Raw genomic sequence first — 21,231 nt, 5'->3', positions numbered from 1 at the left:
TATACGGTATAAATAAGGTTTTATTCCCTCAGTGGCACAAGTGTAAAAATGCTGTTACAGTAAAGGCCCCCCCCCCCCCCCCTAATCTGGCTTCAAATCGTCCGGCACCATCATCCAGTATCATTCTAAAGGTCCTAACAATTTGTCTGTGTGCTGTTAGCTATTTAGTTTCATACTGCATTTATAATTTACAGACAAATGTAGAAGAGGCAGACGACAGTTTAACAAATGAAGAAAAAGCTGTTGACATTCCTCCAGATACAATACCCGAAGAGGAAGAGCAGGAATCAGAAGGAGAAGAAAAGTACAAGGAAGTAGAAAATGAGGAAAATGAAGATGAAGAAGATAAAGAGTTGAAGAACCCTATGTTCATAGAGGTGATGGATAGCCCCAAACCCATAGCGAATGGATTGGGACAGAAATTACTGGAAAATACGGTAAGGAGAAAAGCACCATTGGGGTCATTTAGTGAGTTAGTAGATTTTGATAACAACATTTAAATGGGTGTTGATGTTTTTAGTATATAATCAATTTTGACTGATCCCGTCCCCTCCAAAAATGTGCTCTCCTTTCTATTTGTTAAACAAATTTGAGAAAAACAATCAGACAAAAAAATGCCATAGAATTAGATAAATAACAGGAAAATAAGGGACAAAACAAATAAATTGTGCTCAATCAAATCAACAAGTGGCTGATGTGCAATATAGCTGGGTACTATATTTTGTTTGATTTTGTGTGAAAATAAATAATCAACTAAGTTATTAATTACTTTTACTGTAATTTTAAGTTCTAAGAGTTTGTTTTTGTATACTATTGATTCATCTCATATTTAGGAATTATATATTTGTGATTCCACATGTAACCTTTCTCTTTTTTGGGAAATACTTTACATTTAGACATTCCTAATCCTAATGTCAAAGATTTTTACTTATGTCCTCCTGCAAACTTACATTTGTTCTAATTGTAATAAATTATTTGTGTGTGCATGCATGAATGTTGTGTTTTGTGTACGGTAGCTGTAGCATGATGTGTTTTGTGTTGGTGGAGGTATCATTTGGGTTTTCTGTGTCAATTGCAGGTAGAAAAACTTCCTTACTCTATTGACGAACTTGGAAGTATCGAGTTTACTACGACACCATACGCTTGACAGGTATCTATAACGTACACTTTAAATCGTGACAAAAATAATTAAAAGAATGATATGTATAAATGGCAATTACAAAGTTTTCTAAAGCAATTTTACATTAGGATGTTTTAATTTGCCCAGTTAATTGAATTCAGTACATTAATATATTATTATGACATCCAAAATAACATTGCTGAAGATGCAACCACTGAATTACCATGTTCACTAAATGCAGTAAATCGTTACTTTTGTCTGTGTAAGTGATAATTGTATTTTCTAAATGTATTGGTTTTAGAACTCTTTTTGCTTATGGTTTCACCACATCCAATAAATAGGCTACACACATTCATAACATTACTAAATTCATGAAATCCAAACATATTTTGTTCGTGTTGCTTTTTGTGTTTGCTTTGTTTTAAACGCCCCTCTGCTTTTTTTGTGTTTAGGATGTGTCTGTACCAACCAATGGAATGAATAATAATAAATTTCCTACAATACTAGAAGTAGATGAATCCGACTTTAAAGGTGGGAAACAAATTAGATGTTCTATTTACATAATGTAGTTACTAGCCTACGTGTAATTTCTAATATTAGATTTAGAAACACTAAAGACTCAAAGTTCTTGGGCAGATCTGTTGTTAAAATTAGCTAGATTTTTTTTAGCTTAATACTTCATATTATTGTCCACAGAATTTTTTTTTCCTACAGTTACCTAACAATGTACATGTTCTCTCACTGATTTGAGAAAGCAAAGTGGCCAATTCGCTCATCAGTGAGACAATGTTAACATTGTCTCACTCTAATTGCTTTGTCTCACTCCAGATTTGCAACATGAAGGCACGAAATAGTGAGCGCGTAACATGCAGGCATTGTCGTATGCGCGCGAAATACGTTGGCAGCACTGGCTGTAAATCAGCTGGTCAGCTGTTGTACTGTTGTATTTGTCACTTCACATTAAATGTTATATTAAAAGTTAACTTCTGTGTAAAAATAGGTTATGTTTCTTCACCAATTTATTTGTTTTATGGTAACTGTAGGAAAAGTATAATGTGCAACTCGAGTTCAAAGTACAATTGCCTCACTCGAGAAACCATTCCTCACTTGCCTACGGCTCGTGAGTAAGGATTTCTCTCGAGTGAGTCAATTGCTCACTTTTCTCACTAGTTGCACAAATAACTATTGTACTTTACTCACAATAAAATAGGTTATACCTTGTCACATTCGATACACTGCTTTTCACAGATCGCTTAATTTAAAATTTCAAAGGATAAAATTCTGGCTGATAAATATTTTGTGACAAATAAAATTTAATAAAAAACTATTAACGTTGACTAAAAGATACATTTAACATCAAATAACAATTGAAACTAGTGTGACGTGGCCGTTCAAACAAACAATGTTGAAAGTAAACATAACAAGGTTTGTAACCTTTCGTTAAGCAGGATTGAGTAAGGATGTTAACGGTTGGGTTTACACCTCCCACAAATCTGGTTTGAATATTTTAAAATTAAACAATAAACCTCAAAAACAATCTGTGAAGAACAGTTGATCGACAATGACAAAGAATGTAACCTATTTTATTGGTGCTATTGCATAAATCTCAAGGCCAAACAATACTACAATGTTATATCTTTTGCTGGTGGAACATCCTATAGAAGTTGTTTATTGTTCATCACAGCCACAGTAAAATGGCAATTGTTAATATTTTGAACTAAAACTTCCCTATTGAGCTAGTTAAATTGCAGACTGTCCAAGTACTTGTTGGTCTCAGAGTATTTAGTAGTAGCTCAATGTTTGTTTGGTGCTAGGATGGGACTCGGGTTTCTGAAAACTCCACTGAAAAAGGTAAGAACACTTCTGAAATCCTCCGTTGAATTTTACTATCCTTAACAGAATGTTTCTTCTAAGACAGTTTGGAAATTCATCAGAAATTTATATAATCAAAACACCAAGTGGACCAATGAAATTAGCTAGCATTTGGTTTTATGATCCACCGTGTAAAAAAAAATCATTTGCCACATAATAAATACAATTTTTATCTTAAAATAGAGAAATCACTGGAAAATTGGACTGAGATTTTCACAAGGATTAAGAATCTTTCACAGGGATTTTCTAAAAGGATTGAGCTTATCGCATACTACAGTCAAGCGTAGTTAAGCTGAGTGTTTCAAATTTTGAAGTTCATTTTGTAGAAACTTATGCCTTTGGTTTACTGGTACAGTACTTGGTTTCCAAAGTGAAGCTCTATTTAATGTCTCCTATGAAATCTTATTTAGCGTTTTTTTTACTCTGTTCTAGTATTAGGATTATTTACATAATCTGATAAGGAAGACAATAATGATCATAACAGTAATATGCATCATCAGTAAATGCAAACTTTCTCTCCTAAAAAATTACAAAAAAAATTATCTAGGTTTCTAGGTAGGATTAAAATATATCTATTACTAACGTTAAAATTATTTGATGAAAATCTTCTAATTTTTGCAAAAATATTTTTTCAACTAAACAATAAGTTGAATAAAATATGTAAAATTTGGTTCACCGTGATGAAGTTTAAGGTTCATTTATACTATTCAATATACACTTTATTAAATTCAATTTTGAGGCTTAATTGATCAATATTTTCTTCGCATGTACTTGTTGAGGTTACTTTTTGTCGACATGTTGAAATGATATTGACAAAGGAAAAAAATATCTGCATTATTAAACAGAAATATAGGTATATTTCAAAATAATATCATATTTTTAACTTTATAAAAACCAATGTGTAAAAAACACACAAAAATCACGTGTTATAGCTTATCATATTTTAAATCTACAAAAACTTGAAGTTTTAAAACTACAGTACCAGAATTTGTAATGTTGGGTGGATGAAAAAACTTAACATTTATTGATACATTTATTGATTGTTTACAGAACCAGACATAAAACCAAGATATCGACCTTTGAAGAATCTCTTCCCAGTAACAAAAATTTCACCAGTTCATTTTTCTTCAGATCAAAGAATGTTCCTAAACCCAATCAGTTATTTGGGCGGTCCGAGAATTCCTCCGGATAAATCAAATGTTCATCTCAGTAAAAGTAAAGAATCAATTGTCTCTGTAGATTGAAGGATAATTCTGTGATTCCTCTTGTATATAAGAAACATTGTGTGTCATTTACAAAATGAGTGCCTGAAATATGTAGTCATTTAATCTAGATGTAAGAATAAAAGTATTATTAGGTGTAGTGTTGAAATAAAAAGTAATGCTTTGTTTCTGTAATAGTTTTGTATCTAGGTAGAAATAAATAATTTATTCTCAACAACATTTCTTTTTTTTATATTTTTAAGATGATAATGATATGTGCCCTATTTGATCTTAACAAGGTTCCTAAACTTTATCAAAAAATATCTTTGTTTTGTTGAAACTGCCCCTTATAAAAATGAGATTTTAAAATTTTAAGGAGAATCTAAAAACAAAAACTTTTCTTGAATATTTAATTTTTTACATAGTGTATTTTTTATTACTATTTCCAATAAAAGAAACTATGTTGGATTTGATCAAAAATCAAATTTCACCATTAATATTTTTTGAAGGATGCAAATTTGTATTGACTATTAGATAGATAGATAGATCTAAATAAAGTATTCAAATTCCTCCTTAAGTTCATACTTTATTAAAGTAACCATGATGATTATTAACTTTAGTTTGATTAGGCTTTTTATCTGTAGGATGAACTTGTGAATGTTTTCTATGTGTTCATGGTGTTGGTTATTCTTCTCATGTTTCTGTGTAACTTTCAGCAAACATTGCCCTAAACCCACTGTTTTCTTATACCAACTGTTTTCTTTTAACAAAATGTTAGTAAAAGATTCGATGGTTTTTGGAATATTTGTTTAACCAAGTCTTTAGACAAATGTTTCTTTTGTAGTATTATTGTTTTACAAAAAATAATTGTTTATTCTGGTGTAATTTACAGTCTAGAATTTTAAGTATAGAATACAAGTACCGGTAATGAATATATTGAGTCACCAAAAGTCAAAAATATTTAAAAAATTTAATAATTTGTAAAAATGTATAATAAAACAATAAAACACAATAATTATTGTTTTGTGAACTTTAAAATATTGTAGTATTTTCTTAGAATCTCCATGAGAAATTGAGATTGTATCTGTATTTTACTTAATAGAATTTTCCAGTCATCAGTGAAACAATTAATTGCCCAAATAAACCGTGGACAAATATGTATTTGTATAAACAAATAAGTCAGAACGTCAATAATAAAACAATATTTATTATAACTTTAAAATTTATTTTCCTACTTATAATTTGTACAAAGCGACTTAAATGACAATTATACAATGCCATGTGTTTTATCACGATTACTAGAAAAATACCCGGTATGGATCATAAACATAAACAAAATGTTGTTGGCCTGAATCCTATACTAATAACATTGAACATATGTTTTCCTACAGTTACCTAACAATGTACATGTTCTCTCACTGATTTGAGAAAGCAAAGTGGCCAATTCGCTCATCAGTGAGACAATGTTAACATTGTCTCACTCTAATTACTTTGTCTCACTCCAGATTTGCAACGTGAAGGCACGAAATAGTGAGCGTGTAACATGCAGGCAACGTCGTATGCGCGCGAAATACGTTGGCAGCACTGGCTGTAAATCAGCTGGTCAGCTGTTGTACTGTTGTATTTGTCACTTCACATTAAATGTTATATTAAAAGTTCACTTCTGTGTAAAAATAGGTTATGTTTCTTCACCAATTTATTTGTTTTATGGTAACTGTAGGAAAAGTATAATGTGCAACTGGAGTTCAAAGTACAATTGCCTCACTCGAGAAACCATTCCTCACTCGCCTACGGCTCGTGAGTAAGGATTTCTCTCGAGTGAGTCAATTGCTCACTTTTCTCACTAGTTGCACAAATAACTATTTAGCAGTTCCATTTAACTAATGTTAAATAATGTTTATTTTCGGGCCAAAAACGTCATTTGTTGATGTTTATGATCCATACCGGTATTTTTCTAGTAATCGTGTGTTTTATGGTTTTATGAATATAAAAATACTGTAAAAATTAAGTTGAGTTTTATTTTATTAAATTTTAGTTTTAAAAAGTATGCATACATTGGACGTTGCTTGACAATCTTTTTTTCTTGAATACCCAGAAAATCTTTACAAACTTATTAATTAACCAAAAAGCAAAGTTAACGAAGTTTAATTCTCTTTTGAAGTCGTCCTTGATTCAGTACTAGTTTTCAATCGATAATTTTCAGGTTTGAAGATTGTAAAAGGTATAAACTCTTTTGCAGGAGGCCATACTGTTTCTGTAACAAATGTTAAAAATTAAAAAAAGTCTTTAACTTATTGTTAAATCATTTTCAAAGGTGATTCTGAAAATAGTAAAAAGTTGTTTTGCCATGATACTAGTACATGGCTGAAAAGTGTATACCTAATTTAAAATGTTTATCACCAAAACCCCATATGGTTTCCTTAGCTCATATTGTCAGCTGATTGTAGCTAATTTCATGACATTGTTGGTAGTTCCATATGTTAATTGATTGAAGCTGTCATATGGCTTCAAAATAACACTACTATTGTGGCTGGTGATTTAAGTATTGAGGAAAGGGTGAAGATTGCCTCATGATAAAATGAAGTGGGGCAGTCTAATGTTTGGGTTCAAAGTTAGTGGAGAGCACAGCTAGATTAAAGGAATGTTTTTCTTAATGCAATGACAATAAAAAGATTGTCATAATAAACTGATATAAAACTTTCAAATAATTGGAAGTTTTCATTCTAGATTTTCTTGGTAATGTTCCACAAGATTCTATTCAAAAATCTGTTCAAAATGTGTTCCACTCCATTCTACATTCATCCTTCACTCACATAAAATACACCATTGTAGCATCTCCACAAATGGTAAAATCTGGATGATTTAATTTAATTTAAAAAACACATGTTTATGCTGATTGGTTCACAAAATCCTTTGTGGTTCAGGTGCCACCTTGATAGTACTAAATTGTTACGACTGGGAGGAATGAACAATCACACCGACCAAGCATTCGTCTGAGGAATCAACTGATGGGCTTACCCTGGTACATCCGGGGTTGTTGCACAGTTCGATGCGTCTCTACAAACATCCGCAGATCCTTGAGTGCCGGAGTGCTCAGGACAAACTCCAGCCGAGCTGTCTCCGGAAGGTTCGTAGTCATTCGGTCAGTCAAGTGGTCCATAGTCATCTGCCTCATCGCTCCCTGGAACAGATTTACAATTACAATTAGTTACAATTTCTGTTGTACTGTCTCAGGCTGCATTTTCTGTCTACTTCAACAAGAAAGGCATTTTGCACATTTGTTTTTTACTTTTTACTTTCTCCCCCTATACCATAGTATATGGAAAAGTATTGTTTTCGTCAACATTTTCAAGTTTGAGTTCAGAGTGGATATATCCGTTTTGGGCCCCCCTGGACCCGAAAAAGTGGTTTATGAAGTGGTTTGTCTCTCTCTCTCTCTCTCTGTGTCTGTATGTGTGGATGTGTACAAAGCTACAGACCACACCTGTAGTCAGCTATTTTGATGAAATCTGGTATGTAGTTACTTATTTTGTGGTATCTCCAGGCATTTTTTTAATGTTTTTAATTAACTCCCATTGCTGTAAAAATTACACAGTTCAAAAGTTATTGTAACTTATGTTATTTTCCCATAAAAACCCCATAAAATAACAGAAAAACTTATTTAAAAAAAATGCTGGTTTTGATTAAAATTAGTATGTCATTGTCTTATAATTCTAAACAATAAGGTGCAACCCACCATTGCTGTAAAAACTGCAGTTCAAAACTTATTGCATCTTTAGTGATTTTGCCTATAAATCATAGGTAAACTCCCACCGCTTACCCATGATAAAGGTTGTTGACAAGCTAATGGGAGAAAGTATGTGTCAGATTGCTGATACTGTTTATTATGTGTATATGCCATCGCAATTTTTTTTTAAGGGAACGGTCTAAACCTTGGTCTCGTTACTATCTAATGTCAACCTCTTTGTTAGATAGCATCATTGTTGGGTGTTTGTTTTGTACGTTAATGTTACAAATGGCATCTGGGTTTAGAAAATTTGGTTGGAGTCAAACCAGCAACCACCAGATTTGAAGTTGAGCACTATAACAACCCAGACAACTCCTCTGTGTATTCAATAACCTACACGTTCTCACCATTTAACACTAATAATTATTAGAGATTTCTCCTTACAGAAGGATTCTCAAAGAATATATATTTCAAATCAAAATTAAAGGCTAAACAACGCTTCAGAGCAAAATAAAACGACCATGTCATCAAAAATCTGTGAAAATCTCATTGGACTGAACTTTTTAGGTTTTGATGATGAAGCTGTAGTCATAAATGTGTTATCGTTATATTTATTTATCAATCATGAATTCTTTGAGACAGTTGGCAGTTTTGTGTGTAAGTTGAATATGGATGCAAGATGAGTATACTGTTATAGTGAAGTGAGATGATCTGTATAGCTTATTTGTTACTGACTAAGCTTGTTTCATTAGCCAGGATAATTGATTACAAGCCCAATTATTAATAACAGCTCGGCCCAATTTTGAACTATCAGGAAGTTACTCATTACAGTATTTATAAAATAAAATTCAAATTGTATTATTGTGATATGTCCTGGTTGACCTTACCATAGTATGGAATCGCAGGTGGTTCCACAGATTGTAAAGTTTGACTACAATCATCTTGATTCTACGACTGGTTTCCTCCACATTGGAAACGTCGAGACGTTCCAGCAGGGTTTGTGGTTGTGCTTTAAAAATTGACCAATACGAGAGAATCCTCTGTGAAAACAAATAAGACTTCATTGTTGATTTTAGCCTACTAAGTTAGTTGCCAAATAATATTAAAAAAGGTAGACCTACCTGCTATCAGGCAATCCATTCAGCCCGGAATGAATTTCTGTAGAATTTCATGTGGAATTTCCAGGAACTTTTTGACTGTGTTATGTACAACCAAACGGTAAAGATTAAATCATGAAATCTAATCAACCCTAAAATAAAAGTAACAAAATTTCGTCAACACTAGCGATCACCGATCAGTGTCATCGGATCGGACATAAAGCTTCCAAATTTACAATGGGATGAGAAGTCCACTTGTGTTGGTTATTCTACGATGGAGGAACCATCATCATGGTACTTTCTTTCTTTACATGAAGCATCACATATAACAATTGAAAATAAATCTAATATTTAAAGATCACACACATGTTTACGATTTATTTCAGCTACAGTATATAACAATATAATTTAAACCATAGAGGAATGAATGGAGCAAAATTGATAAAGTAAAGATCAGAGATAGTGCCTGATCTTGCTTAGGGGGAAAAGATACTTCAAATATATTCTGCTTTTAGAGGCTAAATATAAGAAATGACTGAGGTCTTAAGATTCCCTCAGTAAAAATGTTTTTTTTTTTTATTCAATTTTGGGCATTTTGGCTCCTTTTTCCTAATTACTAGATGTCAAACCCAAACCTGTCTACACTGCAAACGCAAAGAATTTTCTTTCCAAAAAAATGTTACACACAAAAAAAACTCACCTGTGCAATATGAGTGACAAAAAGTAAGATCTTGATTCTTGGTACACATTGACCAATAACATGCGAGTCCACCATCTCTTGAAAATGGCGGAAAATACTCTCCTCGGAACCCTGAAAAAGAGTACCACATTTGTGTACAAGAAGTTATTTTTGTCAATAAAAATCTTGCAATTTTTGATCCGGATAGGTCTACATTCAAGTTCTTAAATCACAACTGGAAGTTTTATAGCCAATAATCAATATACTTTATTCAAACTGCCTGGTACCAGTCAATAACACATGCACAATGCATCTAATACATCCTTCACTCATATTTGGGTTAAAACAAACCCAGTTGCATCAAAATCTCAACTTCTAAAATAATCATAATTGAAACAAGTGAATTATCTTTATCTTTAAAATATTTCAATTTTACTTAAGATATGCAAATGCTCCAATGTGTATTTTGACCCATGCAAACAAATGTGTATTTTGACCCAAACACAAATTGCCTTGTGAAACCATGTTACTGACTTCTTTAACCAGGACCAATTAATTATTGGAAACCTGATAGTTAAAAACAGCTGGGCCCAGTTTTCAACAACAAAAAGACTACTGGTACTATGAATTTCCTCAGGATCAAACTCAAACAGACCATCTTCTTTATGCAAATCTTGCATATTTTTGCACATACTCTTTAAACCCTTGCCTTTAAGAAGATAATAAGTATTATAATAAAAATGAGGTAACTTTAACATTTTCATATTCAAGAGGAATACTGTTACTAATAGTACTGTACTACATGACAATAATTATTCACCTCCTGAATGAGCGAAACCGGAAAGAAACAAATAGTAGTTGAACTGGGAACATGATTTACAAAACAAGACTAAATCAAGAACCATTATGTTACTATACGGCTGAATGATCTATGTATTAATAGAGACCTAGAAGTCAGAAGATTGTCAGTTCAATCCTGAGAAGAGTCTGAAACTTTTTATGCCTCGAAACCTATGGACTCAGCTGACCTTGATGAGGCTTTTAATGAATGGTACTGGCTAAGAACCAGCTGATTTTAGTCCACTCATCACTCATATTCACCTTGGTGTCTCGTATCCCCGTCATAAATCTAATCTAAGCCAATCGTAAAATACCTCGAGCATGTTGACTCCGTATTTGTCGTACAACAACAAGAGTCCTGTCACTGGTTCGCCATCTGCTTCGTTCAATCCAGTCATTAAGTTTCTCATTTCTTCCTCCATGTTTATCTCTTTGCCATCGATGTTCAACTTGTTGTAGTCAAAAACGTAGACAACCCGATGTAGGTAACTTTTCTGTATTTAAAATAAGTACTTGACTTATTAAACAGCAAGGTACATATTATTCTACTTATTGAATGAAGATGTTTAGATGTTTATTAAAGTTTGAAACATAAGCTTATGAAAGATTTATGCTTTCACTAACAGGGAAATCTGGTCTAGTGGACGAGCGCCAGGCTTCGGTCCCAGAGGTACCGGCTTCGAGTTCGTCAATCACCAATGGATTTTATACAAGCGATAATGCTGCAACCCTCTAGCTCCAGACCTAGCCTTAAGTAATGAGTAAATAGTTTTGGGCTAGATATCGTCCTCGGATGTGAAGGTTCCCGGACAGAAGAAAAACAAAAAAACTCTTTACTACATTGTCATTATTTGAAACGATCAAATTTTCAGGGCTTCTTGTGCCTTTCTCCTAAACCTGTCTTTTTGGTTTTTTTGTGCAAACATAACTACACATTATATTCTAGTGACATCAAAATATATTGAAACCCGTACAAAGATATAGATAGAGTAACCGAAAATTCCCTAAATGTAAAATAAGTAAGCCTAATACTTTACTTTATAGTCAATATTACCAATTTAATTTATGAGCAATCTCTATTCTTGGTAAGTTATTTTTTACCATAAAACTAACCTATCGGACAGGTACTTACCCTTCCAGTCTTCTTTAGGTTTTCATTCAAAATGTCTAGAAGTGAATATGAGGGTAGTTCCATAACTTTATAGTTGAGATTTAATCTAAGGATGATAAAATATTATCAAGCCAGTTGTCTTTTATATCTGAGAGGGATGGTGGGTGTTTACTTGGTGTCATGGCAACCAGCTGTTGGTATTGACCTCAAGAGTGGTTTCAGGCACATGATTTTAATTGTTTTAATCAAAATTAGCAGACAGTTATCTATCATTTAATTGTAGCATAGATAAAACATTACTCCCTTGGTAGATTTCTCATCATTATGCTGAAGTCAATTTTATTGTTAGTTCTGTCCCGTGCACTATAGAGGTCATGTTTTGTTTACATGTTTCTTATTATTTCAGTAGTTTAAAATCTCATTTAGCTAAATAAAACAATCTAATCATATAACAATTCGTCCCCTTGTTATACTACTACAGTAAAAGAATTCCCGTAATGAATTTCTGTAGACATTTAGTGCGACCGCCAGCGGTAAATCTTATCATAAACAATAATTCGTCCCCTACTTATAGAACCAAACAGTAGGCTAAAGCACAAATCATGAAATTACCCTAAACTAAAATAAACAAAATTTCGTTGACACTATAGCGATGACTATCACCAGACATAAACTAGACATGAAAAACGAGCTTCAAAATTTACAATAGATCAAGTACCGGAAAAACAACTTTTGGTACGAGTTATGAACAATACTTATTTTCATCACGAATATATATACACAAATACAGTAATCAAATCAGTAATATTTAAATTCTATTAGACCACTCTTTATCAGTGAAAATCGACATCACAACGTAAAGCCTTTGGTGTTATGATTATACATTTTTAGAAAAATATTTTACCTACGACCGTTTTTTTTAAAGTACCGTAGCCGTTAAGTTTTTTTAAAGTTTTCAGTTCTTAGAATTGAAAAGTTTCACATAACAGCGTAGTTTTACTCATAACAACGCGGGTAACGGACCTATGAGTTTCAAGAATTGAGAGAGAAGAAATAAAATTGTAATTATTCGAACTTCAACTAATCAGCTGTTATAAACTAAAACATCACCTCTCTAAGAAGTTATGAGTAGTGATTTTTAGTAATTAAAATACTGTTGTATGTAAAGTAGTGTACGCAGCTTGCGTAAATAGTATTAACGACACGGGTATGAGCCTTACTAATAATTAATACTTTGTCCCTTACTTTATTTGGTTAAACACTTTGTCAGTTGTACCGGTACCAGTTCATAAAACTGTATTCCTCTCGTAATTTCTCTGTCATAAGGTTTTTAGTTATCTCTGAAGCTTTTTTCATCGAATCGTTATGGAATGTTAAACATATTTTAAGCAATTTTAAAGTTGCATTACGCTAAAACACAGCAAAACAAAACTAATGCTTGTTTCTGCATACATTTAGATTGTGCAACAATGAAAACAGCTGACTTAAATCATTAAAATTAACTGTAACAAAACACTAGCCTAACACTAGTGGGTAAATGGAGAGTTAATTGAGTGCGAAGGAAAGTAAATTTAGAGCAAGGTAAAATCAGCTGATCGTTTTTCCCTCGCTCTAAATTAGAGCTTGCAAACAACTACTTTCATAGTTATCCAAAATAGTTACTTGCGGTCCGGTAAGGACAGTTGAAAAATTATTTCAAGTTACGTTTTCGTCTTGTAAAAATGTAAAGTGTGCTTTAAGATGTTTTCATTTCGTACCAAATAATACGGATGAACGACAGCCTTCAAATCCATGGCCATGTCGTGGGTTCAATACTGATGCTCACCTTTAACTTTTATCCGTAAATTTCACTCTCGTTCCGTCTGTGGTAGCGTAGCTACTGTACCCCCTACTACGCTGGATACGTTTTATCATTGACTATTGGATATTGAAGGTTTCATGCACAGGCCAGGGCCCTGAATGGAAGGGTAAATATAAAAGAGGCCACTAATAACAGCTTTTAAAAAAATGTATTACTAGTAGGTTGGTAAAGTTTTGAAGCAAATATTAAATTACCGTATTCAACATTTTTGTATGGAATTTAAAAAAATGGTATTCATATTTTATTAACAAGCTGTATAATGTGACTGGAAATGGGTATAATCTCTGTTTCTAAGCAAATAATTATTAATAAACTATAGTAAAATTTATTCTTTTCCATAGTAAACTGTTTTTATAATATTCTGGTACATCATTAAATGTTCAAAAATGAGTTTTCTTTCTAATGAGAATAAAATGAGGTATTTGCAGTGGTGGAGTGGGTAGTCAGGATAGGGTAATTTACAAAATATAAGGAAGTGGGGAAAAAATAAACAACATACAGTAGCATCCCTTTTTAATTGAATCTCAAACATAAACACTTAAGACTTCTAGATTTTACATGAAAACAATATAACACTCTAAACAGAACAGAACATTTTTTCAGGGACGTAAATAATTTGTACGGCAATACTTAAGTACTGTTCCAGTTAAGATCCAGTTGAGTCTACATGTTAAGTCAGTGAATATAAACAATATGTCTTTAGTAGATACCTATATGTTTCAACAAAACAAATCTGTTGTCCTAGCTTATTTTAAGAAAAATTGTTTTCTTATTTTACAGTCCAACTTAGTTCTCCTAAGTGTCTTTTACTTCCTCTTCTTGCGTTGTGAGGTTACAACAGTTGTGATGTTGTTGCAAGATGTTCTTTTACGGGCATTTACAAGTGGAATACGAGGAAGATTTAAGTCAGCAATGGTAATATAACGTCCTGCACATGTCTTTATATTACTGACGCCTGTTTTTGTATCAAAAGATAGTTCAAAATTAACACCAACTTCATCTACATTATTGTCCGCCTTAGTTTCCCCAAAGATTTTGGATTTTAGATCATGCCTAAGATTTAGAGGGGTTTCTGTTACATCAAATGTTGGACTTGTAGGAATTTTTCTAACATGTGAAATTTGATATCTTTCATTCTCACTAAAAATTTCTTGCTTGAACATTACTTTGGTTTCATGAGTAGTTTGGGTATCATCATCTTCCTTCTCTTTTTTTACGTTTTTTGACCCCTCAAAAGAATTCTCAACAGTTAAAGGTTTCACATCTTCTGTTTCTCTTTTTACTTCATCCTCTTTTTCTTTTTTTATTTCTTTAAACTCTCTTAACACAGACTCTGAATCAAGTTCTGGCTTAGTTTCTTTCAATTCCATTTCTAAATCTGTTTTCACTTTTTCTTCCTCTTCTTGTTTAATCTTTTTCAACTGTTCTAAAACCGCACAATCAACTGGCCCATATTCATCAACATAGAAGTAGTCCTTCAATAAAAAGTAAAAGAAATATTCTTCATGAATAAAACATATTTTGGATCGTTTATTTTTGCAGGAACACACTTTATCTGATTTCCAGGATTCGTTATTCAAGATGTACGAAGCATCAGATTTTAAATCCCCAAAGATTCGCTTGTAAAAAGCAATATCTATATCAGTAAGCCAACAGGATTTTTCTCCTCGACTAGTTAAAAGTGTGTAGATCAACTTGCCTAATTGTAAATGTATATTAGCTCTAAGACTGATTACACTTTTTGAAGTCGTTTCATCACTAGTAGTTTCTGACTTGACAACTTGAAAGCCCATAAAATACAAATACCCGTATATATTCTTAGCTTCCATGTTTTGACTACTGGAATTTTCATCATCGCAGGTGATTTGTTCCCAATCAAAAGTCAAGTTGAGGTTCTTTTCATTCACCCACAATCCTAGATATCTCAGGAAGTTAGCTGCTGCCAGGTCTGCTGCAACAAGGGGTCGCTTGTCTCTCCGTTTGGACACTAACTCATGATCATTGACGATGACACTGAACAAAAATCCTATTCCAACCGTGTAGTCAACAGTTCTAAAAACAGGAACTCCCCAACCATTGTCCGTACACACGTTCAACAATACATCATAAGGATTTCTTCTGCAGTTTGAAAGGTCATCCTGGTAAGTTTTCATTTTTGTTGCTAGGCTGATGCTGATTTGAAAAGGTCCTTTTCTAAACATGGCGCCTTGTTCTGCTGTTTTAGTAATTTCAACTTCGGTCCGACATTTCGCTAATAGACTGTCTATTTTCAACTCTAATTCTTCTTGAAGCATCATATTTTCAAATTCACAATAGAGTCATATATAAATCCTTTGGACAGGGCAGCTTAAACAAAGATTCACACACAAGCATACCTTTTATGTAATTTGTGTCTGAAATATCTCACAAGAGTGTTTACAAAATTAATAATGTCAACAGCAGTTTGTCAACTTGCATCCAATCCATGGTACAATTAACTAGTAAGAGGCAGGGAAAGAGGAAATACAAATAAACAACAATATTTCGTATGTTTGATCTTTGATTAATTATTTTGTATACTGAATTAGTAATTCAATTTATATGGATCAGCTGTAGCGTTGACTAACCAACACAAATAGATTTCTCATCCCATTGTAAAGTTTGAAGCTCTTTTTTTGTGTCTAGTTCATTTTTGGGTTAAATTCCTGATTTGTGCTTTACTGTTTGGTTATTTAACTAGAGAAATAGTAATTTTTTATGATTAGATTGTTTTTATTTGGTAAAACAAGGTTTTAAATGAAACAAAGCACAACCTCTATACAGTGCACCAGAAGGTGGAAGGAAAAACGTAGGTGTGCTATTCCCGTCATACTCTGACGTTACCCAGATTGCAATAGTATATTTCATTACTAGGACGGAAAGTGGCATTTTCCGGTGCACGCTCAACTTTTTGTGTGAGGCGAAGCCAAACACAGGGAACCCCAATTTCATGTGCGAGGTGAAGCCGAGTATGTGACAGCTATTTTCACGTACAAGGGGAAGCCGAGGACTGGAATAATGGAGCAAGTGCAGGATGATAACTTTCGGTACTAGTTATGAACGATACTTTTCATCACGACGCAAAATTACACAAACACAGAATAGCAGACCTTAGTATTATTGCAACTATTTTATTTCTCAATTAATTTGACCGAACATCAAAATAAAATAAAATCATCTAAAAGGAAATCAGAATATGACTGGAATAGCACACCTATGTTTTGTCCTTCCACCATATGGACAGAACTAACAATAAAATTGGCTTCAGAGCTGTTCCATAAGGATGAGAAATCTACTCAGGGAGTATGTTTTATCTATGGCTGTAGCATGGAAATGCTGTGACCTTGTATTAGAGGAGAAAATGACTGTTGCAAATATTTTACTAAAGAAGTACCGTACTTAGTTGAAAGGGGCTCTCACAGGTGTGCTACTTACTGGCAAATACTTACTATTTATATATACTATATTAAATGTCAGTGCAAGTACTGTACTGAAGTTCAGTAGATATCATTTCTCTCTTAGTTGATGGGTACATAATAGATGCTATTGTTTTCAATAAGCTGCTCTCCTAGTTATGCTTTGTTAAAAACAAGGCAAATACGGTAGGAATCATTAATTAACAGCAGCACACTATTTTAAGATTTCAAATAAAAAGATTCTAAACTATGCCAGAGAGAAGTAAGTTACAGAGGAAACATTCAAAGTTACACTTAGTGGTGTCTAGCACTAGTCACTAATATCTAGGGAAAAATCAACCCCGGCCTACTTTTACTACAATGCTCACAGTGGAGAAAGACCCTGTGCCCTGTGCGATAGGAATTTCCACACAGTGCTAAACCCAGTGCCGGATTTACCACTAGGCCGATTAGGCCGCGGCCTAGGGCCGCAAGCAAGAGGGGGCCGCAGAGGATTGGGAAAAACATTTTTTGAGATAAAATTTTTAAAAAATAATTTATTTTAAACCACCAGTTTGCCGCCATCACAGGTGACCATAATGATGTCTCCGTGGACCGAGGGAGATGTTCACGATTTTGCCGCGGCCTCGGGTGCCTGTGATGATGTCCCGTGATTGCGGCCCGCGGGAGACGTTCATGAATTAGCCGCGGCCGCGGGTGACGTTCACGAATTAGATGCTGTATCGAGTTGTCTGTCAATGATGATGTCCCCGTGATTGCGGCCCGTGTGCGGGAGATTTTCACGATATCGCCGCGGTCACAAGTGTCGATGATGATGTCCCCGTCATTGCGGTCCGCGGCAGATGTTCATGATTTCACCACGGCCGCGAGTGTTGACGATGCATCCCCGTGATTGCGGCCCACGGGAGATGTTAACGATTTCGCCGTGGCTGGGGGTGTCAATGATGAAGTCCTCATGATCGCAGTCTACGGGAGAGGTTTTTAACACGACTTTGCCGCGATCGCAAGTTTCGATGATGATGTCCCCGTGATTGTGGCCCGCGGGAGATGTTCACGATTTTACTGCGGTCCCGGATGGTTATGATCACTAAGCCATCATAGTTATGATGGCTTTGACTTGGTTTAGGAGAGATGTCCACGATTTCATCCAGGATCACGGGTGTCGATGATGATGTCCCCTTGATGTATAGGAGATAGTCACTATTACTTCCGCTATCGCAAGGAATTTTCACCACAGGGGGAGGGCCGCTCAAGTAATTTGGCCTAGGGCCGCAAGTACCCTAAATCCGGCACTGGCTAAACCACTCGGGATCTTCCTTGCTCATCACAAGTATATGTCTGGCACAACATACGCTGAATGCGTGCTGTCATCCCATAAGCAAGTTTGCTCTGTACCTTACCGGTACTTCTCTATGACTATGCACAATAACTTATAACTAATAATAACTGAAGGGTATGTAGTTCATAAGGTGCATAGTTCTAGAACCCAGACCAGTGTTAAGATTGATAGCTGATTAACGCATATTTTAAGGTAATGGAATTTAGTACTGCATTCCCATTAGGTTTTTTCAAGGTTTCAAGGTTATTATTAAATAGCAGGAATCCCAGTAGAAGCTAATTTAAACCTGAGGCTGCACACTTTTTCTTTTACCGTATTTCCCACAATATGTCTACTACAAACATACCTCTACATCTACTTGATGATCTGCATTCCTAAGTACACTGACAGATTTTAATGATCCGTTTGAATACCATTCAAAGGAATGTCTGTAACTTTTGAACCTAAATCAAGTTTAGTGTAGACTAATTGGTTATTAATACCAGAAACTGAAATAATAGAACGGTGCGCATTCACTGATTCCAAATGAGTTCCTACATCTTCATTCTCATTTGATTCTTCAAAATGTTATATTCCTTTTAATCTTTTTGTGTTGCTTGAAGTTTTTATCTATATAAATAAAATTAGAGTTTTGTATGTAAATTTTTTTTGTCCTAGGACGCTAGGCACGAGTCTGGAAATGTTTTTCACATTACTTTTGGCTAGACCTAGGGGTTGCGGCATTATCACTTAGATAAAATCCATTTGTTACTTGGCAGGGATCGAACCCGGGACCTCATGGACTAAAGTCCCACGCTCTAACCACTACGCCAGCTCGCTCCCCTGCCTGTACATTGCCTCATAGACAAATAGAATAAATATAGACTGTCAAAGGAAGGTTCCCCGATGTGCCGCTAGGAGTGCCGTGTAGTTACGGCGCACACTGCGTGTAGGCGTCGTAAGCTATTTGCCGTATGCTACAAGCAGAGGCTGCAGCGGTGTGCACCGTAACTACACGGCACTCCTAGCGGTGTGCGCCGGAACATATGCTACCCGCAGCACTGCTAACAGTTGTAGCGTCAGCTGATGAAGTTGTCATAGCAACCGATTATGATTTGATTTAGTCTGATTTTTGTTTTCTACAGGAATGTACACAAAATTTAACTCTCTTATTAAACTACTTTTCTTTTACTTATTTGGTCGTATTTCATTTGATATACACAAACAACCACGACCAAAATGGTGACCCCGACTACAACCGTTATCTAAAGACTTATTTTCTTTGAAGAGTTAAAATCTTTTGTGTTTCCTCCAATGAACGATGTCTTTAGAAGACCTGCAGACTCAACTCGCCGAACTTAGAACTGCTATTGAAGATCTGCGTCATCGGATTGGACAACCCAGCACTACTCAAAACTAGTCGGTCAACAGAGTAGCCGTGGTTCTGTCAAGTTGACTCGCAATTTCTTATATCTGGAATTATCAACGACGACACCAAGTTTCACTACGTGGTCTCGCAATTGGACACAGGAATTGCTGCTGAAGTCGAAGACATCATAACAAACCCTCCTCAAGACGACAAATACGGACATCTAAAAAAGAAACTGATTGAACGCCTCTCTGCATCCGAAGAGCAACGTGTGCGGCGGCTGCTGAGTGAAGAGGACCTTGGAGACCGCAAGCCTTCCCAGTTTTTGAGGCATCTTAGGTCTCTTGCGGGCTCGACTCCCCTTCAAGACAACATGCTTCGTCAACTATGGCTCAGACGACTCCCTCCTCATTCACAAGCCATATTGACTACGCAACTTGAGCTCTCCTTGGACAAACTGGCAGAACTGGCTGATAAGATCATGGAAGTGGCTGACATTCCTTCAACACCTGGTATTTGTGAAGTCTCTTCAGGTAACGCTTCTTTATTAAATGCAATAGAATCCCTCTCTAAACAAGTTCAAGCATTATCAGAAACCAGAGTACGAGATACACAGGTGAGACCTAGGGGTCGTTCCCAGTCTCGTGGTAGATCAGGAAACGAGCCTAATCCCTCTAAGAACTGGTGCTGGTACCATAGAAAATTCAAAAACAATGCTACCAAATGTCTTTCTCCATGCTCTTTTCAGGGAAACCTCAGAAATAATCCGTAGAGGCCGCAACAGATTGTTCAAATGCTGGCGGCCGCCTCTTTGTGATGGACAGAAATTCACGAACTAGGTTCCTTATCGACACCGGGTCTGATAAGTCGTGTTTTCCTAAACGCCTTATCAAATATAAACGTTTTCCTACTATCTATTCACTAAGTGCTGCCAATAACAGTGAAATAAAGACTTATGGTACCATGCCTCTCACCCTTAGTTTAGGCCTTAGACGTAATTTCCCTTGGAGTCTAGTGGTAGCGGATGTTTCAATACCTATATTAGGTTCAGACTTCCTTTCACACTATCACTTATTACCCGATTGCAAGATGAAATGTTTGGTTGACAAGAAAACGGGATTGAATGCCGAGGGAATAGTTTCTAACAACAATCAAGTAGTATGAAAGTTATATCTTTCTCCTCGCCATTGGCAGAAGTTTTTTCTGAATTCCCTGATATTATTCGTCCTCCAGGCTTACCTTGTGCTGTGAAACATAAAACAGTTCATCATATAAATGTTACACCTGGTCCTCCTGTTCACCACACCGCGCTTTAAATGCTCGTACTGTTCCTGACAGATACCCTGTACTACATATTCAGGATTTCTCGTTCAATTTAGCAGGCTGTACACATTTCTCTGCCATTGATTTGACCAAGGCTTACCACCAAATTCCCGTCCACGAAGATGACATCCAAAAAACAGCAATCACCACTCCATTTGGGTTGTTTGAATTTCCATTCATGACTTTTGGCTTACGCAACGCGGGTCAAACATTTCAAAGATTCATAGATGAAGTTATTCACGGCCTTGACTTTTGTTATGCATATATTTACGACATTT

At 35.0% G+C, this 21,231-nt stretch overlaps 2 protein-coding genes across 8 annotated transcripts in view; one reads left to right on the top strand and one right to left on the bottom strand.

Moving 5' to 3' along the window:
• LOC129002515 (axotactin-like) overlaps positions 1–4,422 on the top strand; it is a 64,696-nt gene extending 60,274 nt beyond the window's left edge. For 3 of the 7 annotated variants that reach the window (XM_054430379.1, XM_054430382.1, XM_054430378.1), the window contains 3 exons: positions 195–437; positions 1,573–1,651; positions 4,043–4,422. In XM_054430379.1, coding sequence (XP_054286354.1) covers positions 195–437; positions 1,573–1,651; positions 4,043–4,236 — 516 coding nt within the window. In that variant the 3' untranslated portion in view covers positions 4,237–4,422. Of the gene's footprint in view, positions 1–194; positions 438–1,078; positions 1,151–1,572; positions 1,652–2,934; positions 2,972–4,042 lie in introns of all 7 variants that reach the window. The other 4 variants (XR_008491584.1, XM_054430383.1, XM_054430384.1 and 1 more) reach the window with 4 other exon arrangements.
• A 1,706-nt stretch (positions 4,423–6,128) lies between these two features.
• LOC129004300 (uncharacterized) lies at positions 6,129–11,783 on the bottom strand. Its single transcript, XM_054432831.1, has 6 exons — positions 11,670–11,783; positions 10,852–11,031; positions 9,719–9,829; positions 8,809–8,961; positions 7,213–7,375; positions 6,129–6,448 (listed from the first exon to the last, which is right to left on the bottom strand). The coding sequence occupies exons 1-6, from the start codon at positions 11,730–11,732 to the stop codon at positions 6,339–6,341; spliced, it is 780 nt and encodes a 259-aa protein (XP_054288806.1). The 5' UTR covers positions 11,733–11,783; the 3' UTR covers positions 6,129–6,338.
• Between the last annotated feature and the right edge of the window lie 9,448 nt (positions 11,784–21,231).

The sequence above is a fragment of the Macrosteles quadrilineatus genome, unplaced genomic scaffold (assembly GCF_028750875.1).
Source record: "Macrosteles quadrilineatus isolate MER2022 unplaced genomic scaffold, UCM_ALF_1.0 Scaffold_9__3_contigs__length_116548681, whole genome shotgun sequence".
NCBI lineage: Eukaryota > Metazoa > Arthropoda > Insecta > Hemiptera > Cicadellidae > Macrosteles > Macrosteles quadrilineatus.
Note: the sequence above shows the minus strand (reverse complement) of the source record. Positions and strands in the feature narration are given on the sequence as shown.

Excerpts from the sequence above, each read along its gene's own strand:
- LOC129004300 (XM_054432831.1), bottom strand. The coding sequence starts at position 11,732 with ATGGAACTACCCTCATATTCACTTCTAGACATTTTGAATGAAAACCTA. Across the intron at positions 8,962-9,718 it reads TTGTCACTCATATTGCACAG|AGGATTCTCTCGTATTGGTC; the intron begins GTGAGTTTTTTT and ends TTGTTTTCACAG. Across the intron at positions 7,376-8,808 it reads ACCTGCGATTCCATACTATG|GGAGCGATGAGGCAGATGAC; the intron begins GTAAGGTCAACC and ends AATCTGTTCCAG.